Raw genomic sequence first — 22,886 nt, forward strand, 5'->3', positions numbered from 1 at the left:
GAATCTGCAGATTTAAATATGTAGCGAGAGTTTTCGTCAGAATTAGGTGACGCAGGTGTTTATGGTTACGACAAAGTTTGGATTGTATTTAAAATGGCATTACATTAGAGAACGCTTAGCAAACATATTTTGGAATTGTTCTGGGGGCTCTATGTAGTCAAAAAAATGCTTACAATGACGTCAACGTTCGATTAAAAGGGAGCAACATGTTCTGAAATTGGTCATACTATAGTAATGCTATTACTATGTAACCAATATATATCTCTAGGCTGAACATTTGGTATCATTCCTAGGACGAGAACTTGTTCTCACATCAAATATGTGTTTTAGATACAATATATCAAATCAAGTGAGCACCAATTACGGACTAAAAGTAATAGTAAAGGGATGGGCGAATACAAGACGTTGTTGGCAGTTAAAGATTCCGGTCGATGTGACGTCATTTGTAAATGCTCTTGAATAATTTCACAACAGGAAATTATTCGTGCTGAAGTTATGCCACTACCACGCGACGAAATCGGGTGTTATTTCGTTATAGATACAGATTTTCTGCAGAACACAACTGCAGATATTTCATGTCAATTTGATAGGTTGACCTGAGCCTGTTAAATTGTGGTATTAAATCAAAGTGGGATGAATTCTCGTGGTGTATTATGCTGATTATACAGTTTATCTCATCTATACTATATTTTAAACTTGACGAAATCTCCCCGGCAACGGCATAAAAACACTAAAACTTCAATGAAAAAAATGTCAGCTCGCAAATGGAGTTGAAAACTCACAATTTTCAGCAGGTTAAAGAAAAAGGAAATGCAAAGGACATAGCATTCTTAGAATTTTTATTTATGCCTTCAATTGTATGTAAATAACGTCGGAAGCGAGGGAAAATGAATCTTAGAATTATAGCGCAACTTGAACTTGACTGCGTCGTCCCTTAGATTAACTTCAAAGATTGCACGTTCGCGAGTAAGGCGTAAGCACAGATTGAAAATGCACGTTTTTATGCTTTATGATAGTCATGACTAACTCAAATTTACTCACACGCTATGATTAATCATAACTTTGGCGGTGATTGATATTTTTGATGCAGTAAAAATATCGATTAGGGAATACTTAAAACTAATTGTCGTCTAATAAAAAATCCATACTTCCTACAGTATGGAGCTAGACGAAGGAGAGAAATTGGAACATACCTGATTCTATATTTCCTCGAATATAGCTTTTGACTAGCGGGTTTCTAGTTATGTATGATATGCAGGATTGACTGAAGATAATTCCACTCAACTGTTTTTGGATTTTGTGCAACTTAATTTGTCTCCACTAATATGTTCTCAAACATAATTGTTCACCTAATTTTAAAGCTTCACTAGTATATTGATTACCCACTACGATAACGTACGCACTACGCTTTACCCATTTTACGCCCCTAACCCCTGTTCCCTACGGTGAAAACTTACCCTGGAAAAGATATCATCATGCAATAACAGTAAATAATTTAATATGCCAAAATAAAATGAACTCCAATATATACAAGGCTCACTATCTGAACAGTAATTTGAGGCTGAAACAATAATAACGTAAAAGGCTGTAAAATCGTTTAAAACGTATGAAAAAATAAAGTTTTATCATCATTTATTAATAAGTTTGTTATCAATTCAATAATCGCTAGCACAGCTCCAATATCATTCCCGCAGAACAATTATTTAAAAAAACCAGTATATCCAGGAAGCTGTAAGATCACATGGTGATTTCTAGCCTCTCTTTTACGAGCTTCTTTTGCCGCATTTTGAAGTGATCTGATACGTTGTCTGCGTCCACCTGAATAATATTATTAAAAGTTTTAAGAAACACGTGACGTAGCCCAACACCCAACAGGGGATCTTCATTTAGACATTTACAAAATCAATGATAATAATATATCTAATATCCACGAAGTTCTATTGTCAATTTTGACATTTCCTGCTACGGGCTTATAAATGAAAACTGCTGTATTAATGAGTTTTGCCATTGACTGATGTCTGATGGTATTAGTAAATTTGACTGTGAATTTATTGAATTTATTGGGTATAAACGACTATCGGTGATGATCAACTAAAGCAATGGTATTAGTTAGCTTATGTGGTTTAATACGTGCTAAGATCATATAAAATAATAGAGTTAAAATCAGAGATGACTGATCAGAAGGCATTGCTTACACTACAATTGTTGTTGAGCCGAAACAGAAGAAATAAACATGACAGTGGTTTAAGGGCACTCCTTATGTGGACCAATAAACGAGTAACGGAGATGTGAACCTGTAAAACTCAAAACAAAACCATGCAAATTTAAGGACTAAAATCCATGACGCTCTGGAGTCTGAACACAGTTACTGCTTTACTTAGGACTTATAGGATATTTTGTAAAAAAACAATTTCCACCATCGAATTTCCATAATTTCTTGAATAAACGATGTATTACGATTACATTTCCATTAATCGCAGTAAAGTTAAAACCTCTGAGTCGGAGAGGGTTTCCCTAGCGTTGACCTCTGGTGGTTTGAGAGAGGATCTGGAGTGAGTTGAAAAGCTGCACTGTGTACAGAGTTGAGGGGCACTGAGCCTCTTCCAATTTCCACCAACTGGAGTTAGGATTTAAGTAATATAAAGGCTTTAAATTAGTTTACAGATTGGATACAATTTTTTGTCGTATCCGTTAGGACGTTAGGTTTGATTTTTATTCACGTAATAATTATGAAAATAGAATGGTGACTGGTAAATATAAATCATATTTTTTATGGCGCGGCTGATTTCCAGATATGGAGATGATTGCAGTCATCCAAGTGGATTAAAACGTGGAAATAATAAAGTCTTACTACTTACTTTGCTTGTTGCATGTGCACCCGACCTTCAAACTCGGTTTTTTTCTTTTCAGAATCAAAGCATTCAAATCGTTTCTGAAATAAGAAAATCATGCCCCAAAAATCATAGGAGAGGTCACATGATCAACAATTTTCGAAACATTGACATTTGGTTTGCAGACAGGTTAATTATCCTATATTTAATAATATGTAAATCTACCTCCCAAAATAAAATACTCCGACGTCAATGTGCTCATAAGAGAGGAAGTATTTAAAATTACGAATACGCAAGATTTCAATAACATGCACCCCACACGACAGGAGCTCCTAATAATTGGATTTGATGCAGAAGGCGCAGTATTTACCATCTGAACTATGTTAGTGAGTATTTGGACAGCGGAAATAACGGTTTAAGGATATGGACACTTCAGGATTTAAGCACTTCATACGATGTTAATTTTAGAAAAAGATACGGTAAAAAGTTTTCAGTCCGCGTCCGGATTTAAATATTAAATATGTATTTAAGAAGACAAACCTGAGGTTAAGAACTATAGGCGAGGAGAGAATATCTTCAGCGGAGACAGGGGTGGTTTTAACGAGGTTAAGCACATAGTGAACATCACTCTCCAACTTCATCACTCCACTTGAACTGAGTGAGACTGATTTAAATTGCCACGTCACACCAAAAAATATAATTTCAGGTGTGATGTCTCGTACCGCAACATCATGAAAGTGATTATAGGTAGATAACAAACTCTGAACTGGTAGTGGATCGGTTACATAATATTACGTAAGCCAGTTTTTGACTTTTTCAAACCCCCTCCCCCTAACGTAATAATATCTGATCGACCCCTAGTTTAAAGAAAAAGCTGCAGAAACATAATTAAGAGCATTAAGAGGTGACTGGACAGAAATAAAATCATACCTGAAACTGATCTTCTTGTTGCTGACAAGGTGTTTCCCCAGCAACTGAGCAGTGTTGTTTATCAGCAAATGATGCACTCTCGTTAAGTATGGTTCGGGCAGGACAAGACTTGCGTCCGACACGATTTTTACTGATTCCATTATTTTCACCGCACACTTTGAGGGTACAGTCTCTGAAAAATGGAAAGGGTGTCATCATCAGCGGATGAAAATGATAAGCAGCTGGCCAAGAAAAATGAGATGATCAAACAATGGAAGGATTTCTTTAGTCGTGCCTACCGTAAATGTCTTGCTTCCAGTAGGACACATTAGGCAAGGACTCCGACAGTCCTTGACTGAGGGTAGAACTCAGTGGAGAAGATAATTGTTGGAGCACCCAGTCAGGAGCTTCCTGGAAATATCAAATGTTAGGAAAACTTTTAACATGTCTTGCCACAAATAGGGGCCGCGAGGAATATTTTCGCTAGCCATCAGAAGTAATATATTTGAGTAAATATCTTCCCATATCGATCGCATCTTTCTCCAAGAAGATCTTCTCTCGGTTGTGAATTGGGCTGATGCTAACAACATGGAGCTTAACGAGGAAAAGTTCCAGCTTCTACAACACGGCAAACACCGTACACTAGTGTCAATTACCTCATTTGGTTCAACTCATTTGCCTCTAGAGCCTTTGCACTGTACAACGTGGTCCCTCCTAGCATCAAGTCCCTCCTAACCTTGACAACTTTCAAACCTGCTCTTGATGCTTTCCTCAATGAATTCCCTGACACTCCACCAACATCTGGGTACACTGGACAGAACAGGAACTCAATGCTGGAGTGGGCCGGTGGCACGTGTCTCTGACGCGCTACTACTTGGCGGTGGAGATGCAAGACATTCTTGGCCTGGTAGCACTCTAGCTTGGAACCCAACCCAAGTATTAAGTAACCTAATTAAGTAATAGGGAAATTGCGATACATTTTTGGCCTTTGTGTGTTAGCCACATATGAGGGAAATTGGTAGAGTTTTGGAGGGTGGAGATGCGGAATTTCCCCCTTTTAACTTTTAAAGAACCAAAAGGACTGCATAATGTTAAGAATCGCAACATACAGTCGACATCGGATTATGAAATCAATCAAATTAATTCCCCTTCAAAAATTTCAATCTGTCACCGATGTGTTGGTTAGTTACAGCGGCTGTAAATTTGAAAAGGAATCTTTAATAAGGTTATTGTTTATTATGATATCTGATATCGCGTGCATGATTTCACATTCATGATGTTATTAACTTCATGACCATGTCATGTCTCAATATGTTCATGCAGCGCAATTTAACCGGCCATGCAGCTAGCCGCGCGCTAGCTAGCGCGCGTCCTCTTCGCGCCATATTATGTAAAACGTATTATCCGCGCGTTCCAACAAGTTCATTTTCTGGGAGGACCAGAATGCAATTTTCAAGGGTACCGATGTAATTATTGTAACTCATGACCAGTGGGCAGTGACCGCGAGACAGCATCGAAATAACAAACACTGTATACATTAAATACACACAAAACTGATGCCAAACTGTAGAATAACAGCATCGTCTCTATTCACGTGGGAAATAACCTTTAGTAATAAATTTGTTTCCAAAACAAACCTGGAGTAATTCAATATTCTCTTTGGTATGACCGAGATTCTTCAGATAGCATTGTGATAGATATGGAGGCACCCGTAATTCACCTGCAAATGAAAAGAACTTTACCAACAACGGTTATTCTCCTTAAAATATCCGAAAATTTTACTAAAGATAATTTTAGATTTTAAAACTTTGAGAAATGTTATCATGATTATGTCAAGTGTCAAAAATTTGACAAAACAAAAAGGTAGACTCACCTGACACAGCCAATTGTTTGTGTAAAGAGTCTAGGTAAACACTCAGTTCGTACAATTTAGCGATCGTCTCAAACAGCAGGCCATATTCTTTGGTAGATAGGAACTTTCCTAGCGCCCTGCAAGTTGGTTTCAATTAGATTTAGTAACTGAAGTCTCAAATATCATACTATTTGAGATACTTATCATGTAGGCTTATCATGTAGGCATATTCTTAAATTTTCATGAAATTTGCAGAATTGATTACTCGTTGACAAGAGATAACAAATCATGTGCACGCAAGTCGCAAGGCCTCATATCATAACAAAGTTGCTAAGCTGCAACGTGCAAAGGCTGCTCTATCGGTACAGCATTAACAAGCACGTATGGTATATTTTCGAGTCAAAGTAACCATGTCATTTGGTTAGATGTGGTAGATTTTCTGAATTTTATCCTTTTGCACAGCATTATCGATTGTCAGAAACTTGTCAAGAAATGTTCCCATGGGAATGACCTTGTATCATTTATATGTTATTCAACAATACTGAATACAGATGTTTAGATTTGTAGAATAAATTCTCACAGTACATACCTCCTGTAGCCCCTGAATATGTAGCGAAGAACTTGATTCAAGTGTTGGATATACTTTAACAGTAACATGATCTCTTCTTTACTGCTGCCTGAAAATAATATTTTATCATATCATCAACAGCATTAAGAAGTATCCAGCAACTGAGATTTTAATGGATTTCTGTGATTTACTAATTATTCCCATATTATAGCAATTTCAAAAATGCATCTTACTGTTTACCAGATATTAGATAACATGATCATAATAATAGTTAAAGTGTAATGTTTTTACAAGCAATATTCTGACCAATTTAAATGTGCCAATTCAAATTGTCATAACTTTTAAAATGTTTAATGTCGACTTCATAGAACTGCCAGTAATTAAGCTCGCTTTAATGTCCACTTATCGCAGACATTGCACTATAGTCTATTATATAGCATGCGTTATTTGTTTCCGTGAGCAGCAATAGAACACAGCTCATTACACAACATTAGACCTCTCTACTCTCTGAATACTAACTAGTAACTTAGTAACGTTAGTGTTCAGTTGGTAACCTTACATCTATTTATAGATTTATATAATACAACCTCTCGTACAAGTATTTTTAAAGAGACTCAGTATGATTCATATCTTAAACTATACAACTTAAGATGAAATGTGTTGCATCATAATGTATAATAGAACTAACTACTTAAAGAGAAACAGTTAACTTATCAATATATAAACTAGATTCAAATTATCCCAAAGTAGCGACAACATTCATAGAACTCGACAAGTCGATCTCAAGGATTGATTAAACAAATCCTTAAATAAATAAATAAATAAAGTAAAACTTTAAACTTATAAGACTTCCTTTTATTTGTTACAACTAACACACCTGTGTAAACAAGGACACAGGATTTTACTTGAATTTCTGGAGAACCCAAATGAACCTAAATATGAACTTCACGGTTGTCAAATCATAATTATCACGAAGGCCACCTGGATTATTAACCAGGTACATAAAATATATATGCTAGAAATGGGATATTAGGACATTAAAATGTCAAACCGTATGATAGATTTATAATGTTATATAATATAGAGTTATTCCGGATTTAAGACACCGAGAAAGAGCCGGCATATTAGACAGATCAAAGTAATAAGTAATAAACACTCTGTCTGTGTCCACGAATTTTATAGATACTGCTAAGAATTTACCACTATATTGGTTATACAGTAAACCCCCGATTTACCGTATGGCGTACAGTCGTGGGTAAATCGTGGTCAGGAGGAATTTTGGCGCTTTTTCAAGAAAATGTATGGACTTTCATTGAGCCACATAATTATCATTACGAGTTACTTACTCGAGTCGCTGAGAGCAAGATAAGAGAGTTTGTTAAAGTGTCGAGTGAGAACGTCGTTAATATCCTTCTTAATAGCACCTAACTGTATCTGTCCAAATATCTCCTCGATACCTGTGGAGGATGATATGTTAAGACTTGTTAATATCAAATATTAATACGTAGTGTAGTATACGTAGTTATTATAAAGTAATGTTTACTAAAGTGCAACTTTGAGAAGTCAGATTGCTTTGTGTCCAATACTTAGTAATTTTAAGATTAAGTAATTCTAAGTGATATGTAAATGTTTTTGTTTTCGAGAATCTGTCAAATAATACACAGTGCATAGTCTCACTGGTTTGTAGTAACAGTATAATCAGTAGTTGCGGAGTTCAGTATTGAGATACAAACTGAACTGAATGTAGCTACACTGTACGTAGATTTCAGCTATGAGAGATACGTTATATAATACACAAAAACACGCGTTAGTCTACAGTAAGAGTAATTGATCCAGGTATCAGGGGTGACTTTATAGTTGCAACAACACACAGAGCTGAGGCTCAGGTTTCACTGCGTCTCTTGGGCCAGGTGTGACCTGTACCGGGGTGATTTATCTCTGGGGATTACTGTTGCAATTATTTAATCTGCATCAAATTTATAGAAAATCTAATCAGGTTAACACCCAATCAGTTAATGTTTGTGGGATTGAGATAAAGATATCGGGCCGTGGACTTCATGAATTGGTCTGGTTGAGATATGGGACTAAATTGTAGACTGTACGTTATCTTCACGGGGCCAGTTACAATCCCTTGTAATGTTTAAGTAGCCATACAGCACAAATACCCACTCGGTTTATAGGACCCATACATAATGGCTCAAACTAAACGGAAGCGATGAAAATGCTCTATTAACACTGGTCATATTTGCAATGATCATTGATCGTGTCCACACATCACCTATTACTTAATATTCCAAATATAAGCTAGTGCAGTGTACTGTAATCTTATCGCTCAGTGGAAGCAGTGGAAGCTTTCTTGATAAAGCAGGAAACATCGAGGTTATCTTACATCCTGTAGATTGTTGTAAACGAGAGATCTGTACATTGAGTAGAGTAGCTAGTAGAGTAGAGCAGTATAAAGCTATGAGTTTATACTCCTACTACGGCTACTAACCGTATAATATCACCAGTTCACAGTATATAATAATATCAGTTTCTAAAACCAGCCAGGGTCAAACAATAGGACACAGTCAGCTTTTTGTTACACAACAAGTTATTCAGAAGTTGAAGTTATACTTTATAAGCACGGTTCTGAAATCCATGTACAATGCCTTCCAGCTATCTCGGATATAACATATATAATATCATTATATTATACTGAGTGGTGCTCAACTGTTTCTTTTAGGTCAACTTTGGAGAAAAACAAGACGAGGATTTATATTTTCTCCTTAATTAAAGCTATTTATATATTCGAAATAGTGACGTTACCTGAAATTGCGAATGTTTCATTGGGATTATGTAACAACTTTGGCAGGATCCTACCGAACATCAAATATGGTGAGGAATTTTAAAGAAGCTTCTTAATTAAATACTAATTAGTTTTTAAAGTGCTACTTGCCTGATTTTCCAGTAATGCATGTAAATTTTATAAGGTAAAAAGATTACGAACTATTTCGAACTATTTTAATATTTCACCAACAACAAAAATATAGATTTACCCCATGAACTTTGCAGAGTATGTGTAAATACTTCTAATGATTCGAGGAACCTCTGATCAAGAATAGTTTTTACCATATAATATTGGTTGCGGTATAAAATAAAATGCGTGTACTTTCCGTGAGTTTCTGTGATATAGTCTGAGATACAAAATTTAAAGATCACCCGAATCTATAATCAAAATAACATTAATATTTCATTTTGATAATTTCAACACTACTATTTATATAACAAATAATTTGAGGAGGTTCTCTAAAGATGATATTTTATTCGAAAAATTCAAGAGCCTAAACTGTGTATAATTCGCCTCTCCAAACAAATCTAAAATTAATATTTCATTACAGTTAATAACGTCCCAAGTGGATTAACGGGCCTCTAAACCAGGTATTAACGTGGCTAGCTGATATAGGACTACATATTAGGCTGACTCATTTAACAAGTCCTGAAACTTCTTGTTAACGAGATTGGTTTACAATTATTGCTGCCAGGGGAGCTTATCATAGATTAGAATATTCTCTTTAAAATTACTCTACATCTTAATAAGTTAGTAAGTTGAATGTACCCCTTTTTGTTTAAGATACTACAACACTAAAAACTTTAGTTCTGAAGCGCCCAAACTAACCTTATCTAATATAGATATTTACAAACCGTTATCTTACTACATAGTTACAGTGTATGACTGGGATACAATCTAGGAATCCGTCAGGTCTATTTCAGTCCACAACTAAACTTGGATCAGTAATGGGTTGATAATGTGATAACGAGATAATGAGTCTGGTACAGTGTAGCTGTCTGGAGGTAAGTGAGGCTAACTGTCCAGCCTTACTTCCTGTTGATAGTACGAACATAGCACGGGACTGTGAGTCACATACCAAACTTAGTAAAGACAGTGTTTATATTAATGTTATAGATTACTTGTCACCTTGATATAATAAGATCTTATGTAAACTGTTACCAGTAAGGAGGTAGTGTTTTATTCAATGTAGCTCTACTCAGTACAGCTGTGTAGAGTGTATAGTGAGATAATAACGTGTAACATGTAAAACAGTGACAATAAGAACAATAGAGCTCAGTCTGTGAGCCCCTTTATACCATGACATTAGACATAGTGAAGTGCATGCAGACAGACCCAGACAACAAATATCTTAAATATGCGAACTATGTAGTGTGTAGTAAGTAGCTTTTATAGTTGCACTTTACACACAACTGGCACTTCTTTAATTTACTGTACACCAGCTTCACCCGTATTATAATAATATGTACATATTGTTGTTATCAGGGAGTGTTATGTAAGTATGTTATTGACAATCCTATTTCCACCAACCAAAACTATAAGACATCAGGTTTGAGAAGGGTTATTTGAATTTCGAACGTTAGGACTTAGGAGGTTGCGTTGGTAGAACATTATGTAAAAATTTAACAATACATTATCAAGGTCACCTCATTCAGCATGAGGGTTTGAATTATAGGTCATCCGTCTCGTCATTGATTAAGTTATGTGATCTGAGTGAGACCCGTGATCCTGTAGTGCCTTATAATCGGTAGCCGACAGCAAACTATCAATATTGGGGAATATTGTACACAATGCTGCAGTAGTGATTACCTTGGTAACACTAGGTCACACATTCGTATCGAGGTTTCGAGGGTGTTGTAACCTTATCAATAATGCTATAAATTATATTGTGAAATAACAACATAATACTATTATAATATAATCAAGATATAAGATCTCCGTTGTCCGCACTTTATAGCACTTGTCGAATATTATGAGGCTTTTACAAATCCCAGCACCTTACTTATGGCACTTCATTATAATATGAGGCTTTCACATAACTCTTTTTAATGCTTCAGTGTTATATTTTACACCTTAGCACAGAGATAATGAGTAGCTATAAATAGGATATGGGTAGGTCTATCTAAAAGCACTTATAGTTGTATTACTATACAATAGAGCTATTGAATATCAAGCTGTAGTTCGTAAAGCGGTCACAAGAGCCTTTGGGAATACATTAATATGGCTTTAAATAACTTGTTTCCATAAATAAAATCACTGAAGTTGTTAACAAACCTTTGTTGATGAGAGAGCAGAGCTGAGCAAACTTCAGTTCCTTAGCGTGGTCGCACGTAATAACAGAGTAATAACCTGGTGAACAAAACGGGTGTGAGTTAATTAATTATGTGACTATAATTGAGTGAACATATTCTTGGGGAAAATTAATCGACCGCCAACTTGAAACGTTGCAAATTTATTAGTAAAAATTGTTACAAAATGTATCAAGAACAGCAGCTGTTGATTCATAAAATAACAAGGGCCTAGAATAACAGAGTATTGACTATTGATGTATCAGATCACTCACTAGTGCCCAGCTTGTAAACCATATACTCGAAACCACCAAGATCGCTGGCAGCTGTCCAACTGTTGGGTAAGCCGCGCTGCGCACACGTGTAGATTACATTAGTGAAGTTGTCCTCCCACCTGCGCTTCTTGCGTGTCTGATCACAGAACTGCTCGTGTACCAGCACTGCGCTTTTATCCTGTACAGTTTTACGATAAAAACATTAGCTTATCACTGTTTAGTGAGCAGCTCATCAAAGTAGGTACTTAGTGCTTACAGTTTCAAGACAACTCGGGACAGATTTTGATTAATTGACAAGGCCTTATATAGAAGTAGTGTTAGACAATTATATATCAAATCTTTGAACAGTACCCACCACTCACCCGAGAAAGTGAGAAATAACCAAACACACCAGTTCCCCAAAAATAAATCTAACAAACTTGACACTCACCCCACAAGATATCCTATTCTCGTAGAAAACAGAAGAAGAAGCCTGGTAGTACAGAGCTTTGAGTAGCTTGCGAGACAGCAGGTTCTCCACGTACTGTGAAGAGCAGTTGTCTGTTTTACAGGCCACTCTGTTCTCACCTGCTCCCTGCATCATAACCGACATCTGAAGGGGGTGTTTGTTGTTAGGTAAAGGGTTTTCTGTAGAGCAGTGAGAGAACATTAAAACATTCCAAACACTCTGGGGAGCAGTGATAGGTTGAGCGAGTTTAGCTGATCTTGTTAAGACTAATAAGAAGCTTGCCATGGATTTCATATTGGCACAGAATCACAGAATATTTTAGTCTCATGATTAACGAATTTTTTACCTTTTTTTGTGACAAGGTCGACACTACATTTCTGTATTCATAAATCCACGCAGCATTATATTCTGACGTAAAAAATACAGCTAAAGGATTTATCCGCTATATTTAATTGATATCATCTCAATGATTTTAATCAGTCGGCTAACATAAGATTAGGATTTAATGTGGATAGGATATAAGAGCACTAATGTTTCTCTTCAGGGGTTCAGGGATTTGGTATTATAAACTTTGATTTTATTTGATTTTAATGTGATTTTATAAACGTAATCTACAGAGGTGGTTAATGGTCAGAGGTCCGAGTCACAAACTTCGTGGGTGACTTAAGTAATAAGATGGAACCATTTTGTCACGTTCACCAAACCAGTACCAGTTTCAAGTTAACATGAGCATTCCTTTACTGTTCCGTGTCAGGGTTCTATTTATGTTTTTCCGACGAAAACCACCTCATTATAGAACCAAACTGCAAGTTTCACCGAAAATAGCCAGTATTTGAATGACGCGGACGTGTTAGTGTTTTAAAGCCTGTAAAATACCAGTGACTTTAAGAGTGAGAGTTAGTTCTACGTGACCTGCCAACTTTAAAAGTCATATACTTTTTCCAAGAAATCCTATACTTTGACGTGGTATTTAATGACCACTAAATCGGGCGCGAGCAGAATAATGTTTGTTTCAAATCCACTGTGATCTTATCAATATACAACGGAATCCACTGATTCAGATTCGATAGACTCGTTAAACCATGTATTGTTCAATGTTCATCAAATTTTACTTAATATTATTGAGCAAGTATTTCATGATTTTCAAGAATTCCAAACCCTGGTACGCATGTTGTGCCTCATTCCTTAAGAGGCGTGTCTACACTCTATAAATTATGCAATCATTTATTTATAGCAGAGTACCTGCTGGGAACAGAGACAGGAGTCAAGTATAAAAATAGAATCGTATAAACTGCGTGTGACAAACGTGCGTTAACTGTAAAGCTAGTCAAAATTTCTAGGACTAAGATGTTCTAATTTAAAATTCAGTAACCGCGCCCGATTTATTGAGCGAGGAAGTTAATCAAAGTTAGAACTTAGAACCGACCGAACTTTTACAGTTTTAAAGTTTAGTTTTACAGTTTGATAGTTGACCATTACATAATATCGGTCCACCTACCTAATATACAGTATAGCATTTAGCTTTCCTAATAATCTCACAAGACATAATCTCACAAGACATAATCTCACAAGACATAATCTCACAAGACATAATCTCACAAGACATAATCTCACAAGACATTATCTGTTTCAGCTTTGATTGGTAGTTTGATAGGAAGTAGGTCAATTTACGTAAGGTCTGGTAAAGCATTGGTTGATGAAACTGTGATTGATTGTTTCAATCTTTCTGAACCAGCTTTACTTTTACCCTCAATAATATAATTCATATTCATCACATGACACAATAGTGAAATAGTGAAATGTATTTCAATTCTTACATTCACCCAGCCTCCTAATATAACCATAATATAGGTATCAAAACGCTCGAGATCGTTCCAAGATATTAACTTATTAAGAATTGTTCGTATTTTTCAGCCAAATCACACCTACGGACCTTGCCTTATATGGTATAACCGCAGTCATGTGTATGCCAACCTTAGATCCAAGACACTCGGTATCTGAGATCACTCAAAATTATGTTCCTCATTCCTATTTTCTTGTTTTGGAGCAAGTTTTCTTATCTGAGAGGATAGCACTATGTGACAGTACTTTAGGTTGCATGTAACATTGTATCATGAGACATAACAATGAGGTAACAGTGAGCTGATTTTATTTCTGATTAGATCCTAATTTTAAAATATACTAGAAAGCCTGTGGTCACAGGGAGGAAGCTAATAGTATTCTTTGATGGTCAGTTTTTATTGACCCAACAAATATGCATTCCAAGTCCCAACCGAAGATACCGCCGCGCCGATTATTAATCATGCCGCATTTGGTTACTTCTATTTGCCGAACTTATGATTCCAGACAAGCTAAACGAAAGCAACATTTGTGACCTTTTAAATTGACAGGTTCATGCCGAAACTAACGTTTATTGAATTTGGTTCGATAACACATTAGAGAATCGTTTATTTGGGTAACACGACATCTGTCCGACAGCGACATCTGTCCGACAGCACTATTTTCGTGTGTTTGAAGTGATATCTCAAATTTGGCACATAGAAATTTATTCAAACTTGCAAAAATTATTTGTCTTAAAGCTATCTTACTATCTAGAAAGTTTCAAGAAAATCGTATCGTTCAATCTCCAGATATATGCTTTGGAACCACTGAAAACCACCGAATTGGATATATTTTTAGTTTTTAAGGTAATATCTTAAATTTGGCACATAGAAACTCGCTCAAACTTACACAGATTATTCGTCCTATAACCACCATACTTTATGGAAAGTTTCAAGAAAATCGTACGGTAGGATCCGACATAAACTATTGTCCAAATAACCTATTTTCTGAGTCGGACAGATGTCGCTGTCGGACAGATATCGGCCAATTGTTTATTTGAGAGAACAAATATAACCGTCACCTTGTAGAGATGTTGGCAGCAATTATTTCAAAATTTGTCCTGATTTTAAGTTAGGTACTATGGATTGATAATCATATGATATGGGAGCCACTTTTAATTTCGTTATTTAGTTATTTAACAATCATAAGTAGTTCTTTATATCAAGTTCTTTATATAAAGTTCAAAATTTGCTACGTCCTTATAATTTATTATTAATAAAACATGCCACTAAAAACGCTATCACAACCAAATTATACTACATCCCGCAAGTGGTCTAAACATTAAACCTACATATAGACGTCTTATATGGCTAACTTGGAAGTTAAAGATAACGTAATACTGGTTTCGTTGTACAAATTATCAGGGTGATATCGAAACTCATCCCGATATCACCCACAAAATGTATAGTAACCTTAGGTGTAAATAAACAATTTTCTATGAATAATCTAAATACAATTTCGTGTTATTCCTGACTGGTTAAACGACGGTAAAAATATTCTCTGTTAATTTCATTCCACACGGATAAAGGTAAACTAACGTATTTTAATAACACCAGCCGAGAGAAATGACCGATACACCCAATATAGTTCAACAAGAAAAATTAAGTGGAACAACTACTTCGTGTGCTGTAGGGACACAATTTATTAGGCATTAGCCATTAGCTACTTACGGCATCAAGGAAGGAGCCGCACTTGTTGGTACAATACTTGTGAAGGAAGTGACCGTGTTTCATGCACACTTGGCACTTTTGGACCGAGGAGGTGATGTCGGATATCTTTTCTGTATCTTGACCGGTTGGAACTGACTTGAAATGTGCTGATAGGATCTTGTGGTGGTACGATCTGTAATAATTCATAATTATTGGGCACTTTCAAAAACTATGTTAACGAATCTGTCACGGGAAAAATTTCAACTTCTAGAAGCTCTCATTTGGTGGATAAACTCAATATTTTGATTAAACTTTTTTTCAGCATAGGATTTGCGATAGTTCAACTTTTACAAAAAGAATAAAATGTCTACTATGTCTATGAGCAGAGATACACGCATTTAAATCAGGGCTAATAATGGTGGATATACTTTTCAGAGGGGTTTGGTGGATATATCCTTGATTGGCCTATAACTTTACGTGTGGTTAATTTATGGTGATTATTTAAAGATAGAATTGTAGCAAATCGATATGCCTCTATGATAAAAGGCGAAAATAAAGAAAGATTTCAATTTTAAGGCTAGATATGGTGGATAATAAAACGATGAAATAAAATTCAATACCGAAAATTTTCAACTGAAAAAATTATATTGGTCAACAAGTTCACCAGCTTTACTCAGTGAACGGATCAGGTTGGAAATCGTTTCAAGTTTATGATAGCATAGAAGATTTAATTTTTAGGCCATTTTTGGTGGATATATTGGAGCTTCAAGATTGATTTAATTTTAAAGTCAAATTCTGTGTCAATAATGCAGGTTATCCATTGTTAGACCCCAATTATCTTGTCTAGAAGCTGAAAATGCTTACAATTATTACTCTAGGGCCATAATGAATGGATATAGTTTCATACGAACTTAACAAACTGTCTCCTTTCAGCCTTTAGAGCCGTTTTTGGTGGATAAAAGCACACAAACGGGAAAATTTGCTTTTTTATCCACTATTTTTGGCCCTAGATGTGTTCTATCATGAAACTACAACTGTTTCTAGATAGAAGATCCCCTTTGCTGAGTCAGTTCAAAAGAATTTTCAGTCCAAGACGACTTTTAAGGTTAAAATTGGTGGATATTAAATGTGAATAACCTACCTCAGTGATTGAAATAACGATTTCTTGACTGATAACGTATGTGATCCTCTTTCAACGCCCAATAATTATATCTTAAGGTCGAAAGAGCTGAAAATCATTGCTCTGAGGTCGTAAAGAAGGGCTATAGTTTCAAGTAAACGTTCCAAACATTCTCCATTTAGGGCCGTTTTTGGTGGATAAATGCCTAAGAAATGAGCTTAAAAACGGTTAAATTTGCTTTTTTATCCACTATTTCTGGCCTTAGATTTGCTCATTTATGAAATCATACACTGATATCGGTTTGTTTAGACCTTTTTCTTGTTCAGCACAAAATGTGATAAGCTCAAGCCGACTTTTAAGGCCAAAATTGATGGATATCAAAATATCCAGGTCGATATTTTAAGTATTTTTGAGTTAATTATCCACCAAATTGGCCCTGAATGCTTAAAATGCCATACGACCTTACGCATAAATGTTCAACATCCTATAATTCATCTTTTTCAACTGTTTTCAATCATGATGATGTCTTATTTATTGATATTTTGGTAGCATTTACGTGTTTAACTAATTATTATTGACTTATATCCACCAAAAATAGCCTTTTAACTTGAATCTTGTACTTCATAGTTGATGCCATAGATTTAACATTGCCTTTGCATCATTTTATGGCCAGTAAATTGATGTTAGCTAACAAATAACAGTCTTAAAAAAGAGGTAAAAAAATATATCCACCAAATTTGGCCCTTAAGAAAAATCCCGGCCCTACATATGAAATTGTGAAGTTATAACGATTATTTATAAGTCTCAATCATATTTTAGGAGTTTAGATGGAATTAAATATTTTTAAAGGCCACCTGAAGTGGATTGGTCTGTTTCACTTTTATCCACCAGATTTAGCCCTAAATCGAAACAAAAAGTGGCAGATAGTAAAGGTTAGGGTTTAGCACACCATATCCTGAAGTTTCATCCCGTTCCAAAAATTATCCACCAAATTATGCCACAAAAACTGATTTTTGACAAATTTTAACATTTTTTCCGTGACAGATGTTTTTGAAAGTGCCCTATTACTCATCAATTTGTTTCTAAAACATCCTAGGAGAGTGGAGACCATAATGAGATTTCTATAACTAATCTATGTTGTTTGATCAAGAAAAGGTCTGTACAGACTACATACCATCAAACCAAGATCCCAACCAAGTTTTGAACACTAACCTTGCAATATAAAGGGCAGCCATCTCAACATTACAATCCACAATCTCCTCCAGAAGTATAGCCAGACCATCCTCCCTTCCCACCAGGACCGGGTGGTACACAATGTCGTTAAACTTGATAACATTCTCCACAGTTGAGTAGATCCGGGACCGGTAGTTTGCAAACAGGTAGCAGAACTTTATCTCGTTCAGGATTATCTGATGTGGGAAAGAAATTGGAATAAAGTGCCAGTAAAGTGCCAGTAAAATTATACGGTACCCGGCTTACAGCTGCACATAATTTTTCATAACTCCCCCCCCCCCCTTCCCGGCCCCCTTAAAACATAGTAATCTTTAAACGGTGACATATTGTGCAGACGCCAGACGTTACGTAGTGCTGGTACTGGTAGTAAAAACATGGTATGTTCCTATTTAGATATTGTGACCTAATTTAATTACAATTTTCTCGATTTAATTTAAATAAACTGTTCTCGACCTAATTTAAGTATTAATTGTTTTCAGTAATAGCGCGCAGTAAGCATGAAATTGCACTTATTATAATAAATTATAGAACTGCAGTTTAAGGAAGGCCTCATACAATGATTTGAGATCATTAAAACTGCCAATCAGCACCACGCAGATATCTCCTGTTAAAACTAAACAAGAAAATAACTTTGCGGAGGGGGTATGTCTAACCTGACGTGTGTTATGAACACATTGAATGAGGTCGAATGTGATCTGCTGGTAGAGGTGCTGGTAGCGGTGTAGTATACCACTCAGGTTGATACTACGGTCCAGTGACTTGAGCAGGTTGTGTACGGAGCAGGAGTCCAGGTCGTTCAGTAAACTTACTATCTGCGGGGAGGCGGTAGTTGTTACACCGACGCTGGGCCAGCAAGGTGCATTATACTGTAAAAATCAAGGCGCGGTTTTGAAAAGTGGGCATTCAAACTCGAAATCATAATCATTAAAGCATCAAGATCTGAATGTCAATTAGCTTCAATAGCTTAGCTTGACTATCGATAGCTTGACTATCTAAATAGCTTAGCTTGACTATCGATCGATAAAATCAACTTTTTCTGATTTGACAGCCGAAGACGGCGCTGGTTACCTGTTTACAAAGAATGTTAAGTTTTGGCAGTTTCGAAGTTTCCCCATTTAAAGTGTGGGATTGGTAGAAGGACACGTCACTGTACACTTCTTGTTGTAGGTTAAGGAACTGTTGCAGTTTAAAGAGGAACTGTGATGTGTAGTACCTGAGATGTTATCAGAACTTTGTAATGAAATTAACTTCTGAGTTCAGATAAAACAGTCTCTTACCTTAGAATCACACACTTTTCTAAGATAACAATAATCCCCTAGCACTTAGGTTACACCCGAAAGCTCATCATCAGAGAATTTTTATACATAATGCCTATTGTTTTGTAAGTACAATGTACATTCAATTAAACCAACCCGAAGAGTGGAATTGGATTCCCGTAAAAAACTCACTTCTGAGTGAAGAGTTTTCTGAGTAGAGTGAGTTGGGCTCTCTGTTGAATCAAGTTGGTCACATAGTCATACCAAATAAGTGAGGGAGTTCCGTGTTCTCTGTAGTGTCTGTTAACTACTGTGTCTTGTAGGTAACAGTGTCTGTTCAGTGGGTTCGCTACAACCACCCTGATGTTACAGGGATAAGTTTAATATTTCTTTGATCTCTGTTTGATTGTTAGTGTCATAAATATTTAGGGCTATTTAGTGATTTACATAATTTACAATTTTATCGCCAAATCATTCAACTTGTCATTATCATGGGCAATACAATTTCGATTAAACTCGGACTCCTTGGTTATATTTATAACATACCACGCGGCTTCTCCCTAATTTGGGATTTTATTAGATCTCGTGTGGACAGGGGTCGTTTAATTTATATTACCTGAGCTGTGGCAGTTTTGGCAGGAGGTGGATTTAATAGAGGTGGATTTATTAGCTGAACTGGAACATTATATTTCAAAATTTCACAAAAAGTAACCCAACTTTTGGCATTTTCAACATACTACGTGAAACGCTCAAGATAAATGTCAAAAAGTCCGAAAGTAAAGTGTCATAGAGAGGGAACTGTACGAGGTTTCTAAATTGGTACGTGTGCAGCTGCATTATATAATGTCATGATAAGTCGAGAGTGAAACTTGTCAAAGTGTTAAGCAGTTAAATTTAAACGCCAATTTAAGTTATTAATGGATTTAAAAATTGATCGAATACATTTAGTGTGGCCGGTGAGAGTGTTTCAGGTGAGAGTTGAAGCTTCAAAATTCGTTTGGCAGCTATTTGATCCTAGGAACAACAGATAAGCCAGAGATAGCAATAATTTGACAATATATTAAATTGCGGAGTGTTTGGACAGAGCGAGTTCATACTTTCGAACCGTTTTTACTACGAAAATGTAATGTGTGTTTTCGAATATAAAAGGCGGGTTTATACTTTTGCATTTCAACTGCGATAGTGAAGTTCCGGCCGTAGGCACGGGTTACACTAGTATTATGATAATCAGAAAGGCCTTTGTCCCAAATATCCCAAAAATAATATTTAAAGTATTCCATGTATGCCCGCTCCAATGATTCACTATGTTGCTGTCATGGAACTCGGCTCAAAGGAGCAATGTCATGTTACCAGATGACAAATGATGGTAACAGCTGTTCTATTTATGGCTATACTCTAAGTTTAATAGGCAATGATTGTAGACAGTAAACTTTGGAGAGTACACCAACCTACGTGATATGCCATGTATAGACTATAGGATATGCATGCATGATGGTGAACAGGGAATTGCAATATCTTGACTGTGAAATTGTACACTTGAGGTCTAAACCACGAGAAGAGGCCACATGTAAATCACAATTTCTGGTAAAATGTTGCTTGTTAAATTTGTTGTATGATGATCTTTAAAGTCAGCAGAATTTAGATATTTTACAGTAATCCTAAACCTGTGCAAATTCCACTTATATGTAGATCCGTCAAGTTCATTTGTCATAGAGAATGAGTAAATAATATTACCTTGACAAGGAGGAATAGACGTGTAGACCTTTCTTTGTGTCATCCTCGTAGAATGTGGGGCTACTTGGTGATATTTTCACATGCTTTTTCAGTGCCCTGAAAAATGTCCTCCAGGTAAAAATTCTGATTGTCGAATGGGAAAGTAAATTTGATAATATAGTAAATTCTTAGAATTCAGAAGTTTCATTAAGTTCCATCTATTACAAATGCGTTACTAGTCAAATTGAGTAAAAACTCTGTACCTTTCAGAAATAAAACCCTTTAGTGGGCTTCCACTACCAGAGGTGATAGATTTCTTTGAGTCATCTTTAGAAACTTTTGATTCTACAGACATCTGATTTTATGTGACCATGCATAGTCCTGTTATCATGATAAATTATCCCACTGTACAAGAAAGTAACATTAATTATATCAAAATATTATATTGAACAAGATTATACTATATAAGCATATTTTGGATGATGGATTGACTAAAAGATTGACAAAGGAACTTTTAAATATGTAAGGTTTCACAAAAATGATAGAGTAATAGATTTCAAGAAGTTGTTAAGGTTGTAGTGTGTCTCAACCCAACTGAGAGAAAATATGTATTTAAATTCATTACATGGAAAAGTGGATTGAGCCAGGAGAGGGGGGAGCAAATCTATGTGGGACAGCAACAATTAAGTGGGCAGTACAAAGGTTAATAGCCACTCTGACGGTAGTTACGAGTTTTCAAGGGTGGTCCTTAAGTGCCTGGAGAAAATTTGCTCTAGCTTTTTTTCACATCAGATCCAGATTTAAAACTAGACTCTTTGGGGTGGTTCCTGAGGCTATGGACAACACATTCCTGTAGAAAACTGCTTAATTGTCAAATAGACAGTGAATAGCCGGCCAATATCCAGAAACTGTTGGCTGTTAGAAGGCTGTTATCTAACAATTTTTGCTATTTGCTGTGTTACTTTGCAATACGGTTCCCGAGTTATCTAGTTTTAATAGCGATTGTCATTTACTCGTATTATCAACTAATGTCAATGTGTCCTAATTCTATCAAAGTGAAAGAAACACTTGAAACAAAACTGACTGATGGTTCCATAATTTGCAAAGCTCTTGTAATGTAATTGGTCTGTTTGGTCACCTCGACAGTAATTGGTCAACAAGAGTATTATACCCAACATTGACCGGCGAACTGATAGCTACTTCAGAAGCAATGAAACTACAATCTTCTAGATAAAATGAGTCTTAGTACTTTCAGCCGGAGCCATCATAAGTGACATAAATCTAAAAGATAGTATGGTTAGTTTCTAAATATAAACTCAAACTCTGAAAAGGAAACTGCCGTGAAATATGAAACATCAACAAAAGGACCAATTATTTAAAAAAATAATTTATGGAAAGCCCCTCAGACAAAATAAAAATCAATTATGCAATAAAGGAATCTTAAAAGGGTAATTGGTCAACACTCAACTATTGCCTTGCCAGCTCAGTAGTGATTAGCTTGCAGGCTGTGTACTCAAACTGGCATTCTTCGTGGGGTTTACCAATTTAAGGCTCTGTTCAGTAGCGTAACGTAGGGCCCTGCTGACCCCGCTGTGGGGGGGGGGGGCGCAATCTTAGGGGGCGCCAAATCGTCGTTTGAATGAGGGACAATTTTGGAAAACTTAACTGAGGTACTAGCGAAACTGTGCGTTCAGTTTCTACTTTTTGTTATCCTCTGGTCCCTAGGGGTCAGCTGACTCTGGACCAGAGGAAAATTACCAACAGCCAAAGTTTGATGCCTAAAAGCAGTCGAAAACCTTGCTCTAATAAGGTGAACAGCACGCACACTCCTTTGCCCCGTCAACATATATCTAATCTATTCAAAGAGTGACAACCATACTACAGATTGAATAAGGATTCCTTTAAATATAAAATAGATTTATTGTAATTTGTAATTTATTCTGTAATAAATGGCATATAATTGAAATTTTTGTTTAACTGACATTTTTGTTTAACTGACATGAAAGTAGAGACCTCTAATGGAGACCCATGTT

At 36.0% G+C, this 22,886-nt stretch overlaps 1 protein-coding gene across 1 annotated transcript; it reads right to left on the reverse strand.

Annotated features, from left to right (window-relative positions):
• Positions 1-661: 661 nt before the first annotated feature.
• Positions 662-21,260, reverse strand: LOC134822944 (uncharacterized). The gene is made up of 20 exons (XM_063834221.1): positions 21,117-21,260; positions 20,875-20,970; positions 19,333-19,500; positions 18,953-19,097; positions 18,538-18,696; positions 17,864-18,060; positions 15,553-15,724; positions 11,984-12,145; positions 11,554-11,731; positions 11,265-11,339; positions 7,507-7,617; positions 6,182-6,269; positions 5,614-5,729; positions 5,378-5,460; positions 4,040-4,151; positions 3,762-3,933; positions 3,372-3,485; positions 2,859-2,932; positions 2,493-2,617; positions 662-1,818 (listed from the first exon to the last, which is right to left on the reverse strand). The coding sequence occupies exons 1-20, from the start codon at positions 21,206-21,208 to the stop codon at positions 1,738-1,740; spliced, it is 2,520 nt and encodes an 839-aa protein (XP_063690291.1). The 5' UTR covers positions 21,209-21,260; the 3' UTR covers positions 662-1,737.
• Between the last annotated feature and the right edge of the window lie 1,626 nt (positions 21,261-22,886).

The sequence above is a fragment of the Bolinopsis microptera genome, chromosome 11 (genome assembly GCF_026151205.1).
Source record: "Bolinopsis microptera isolate Bmic1 chromosome 11, MBARI_Bmic_1.0, whole genome shotgun sequence".
Classification (NCBI taxonomy): Eukaryota; Metazoa; Ctenophora; class Tentaculata; order Lobata; family Bolinopsidae; genus Bolinopsis; species Bolinopsis microptera.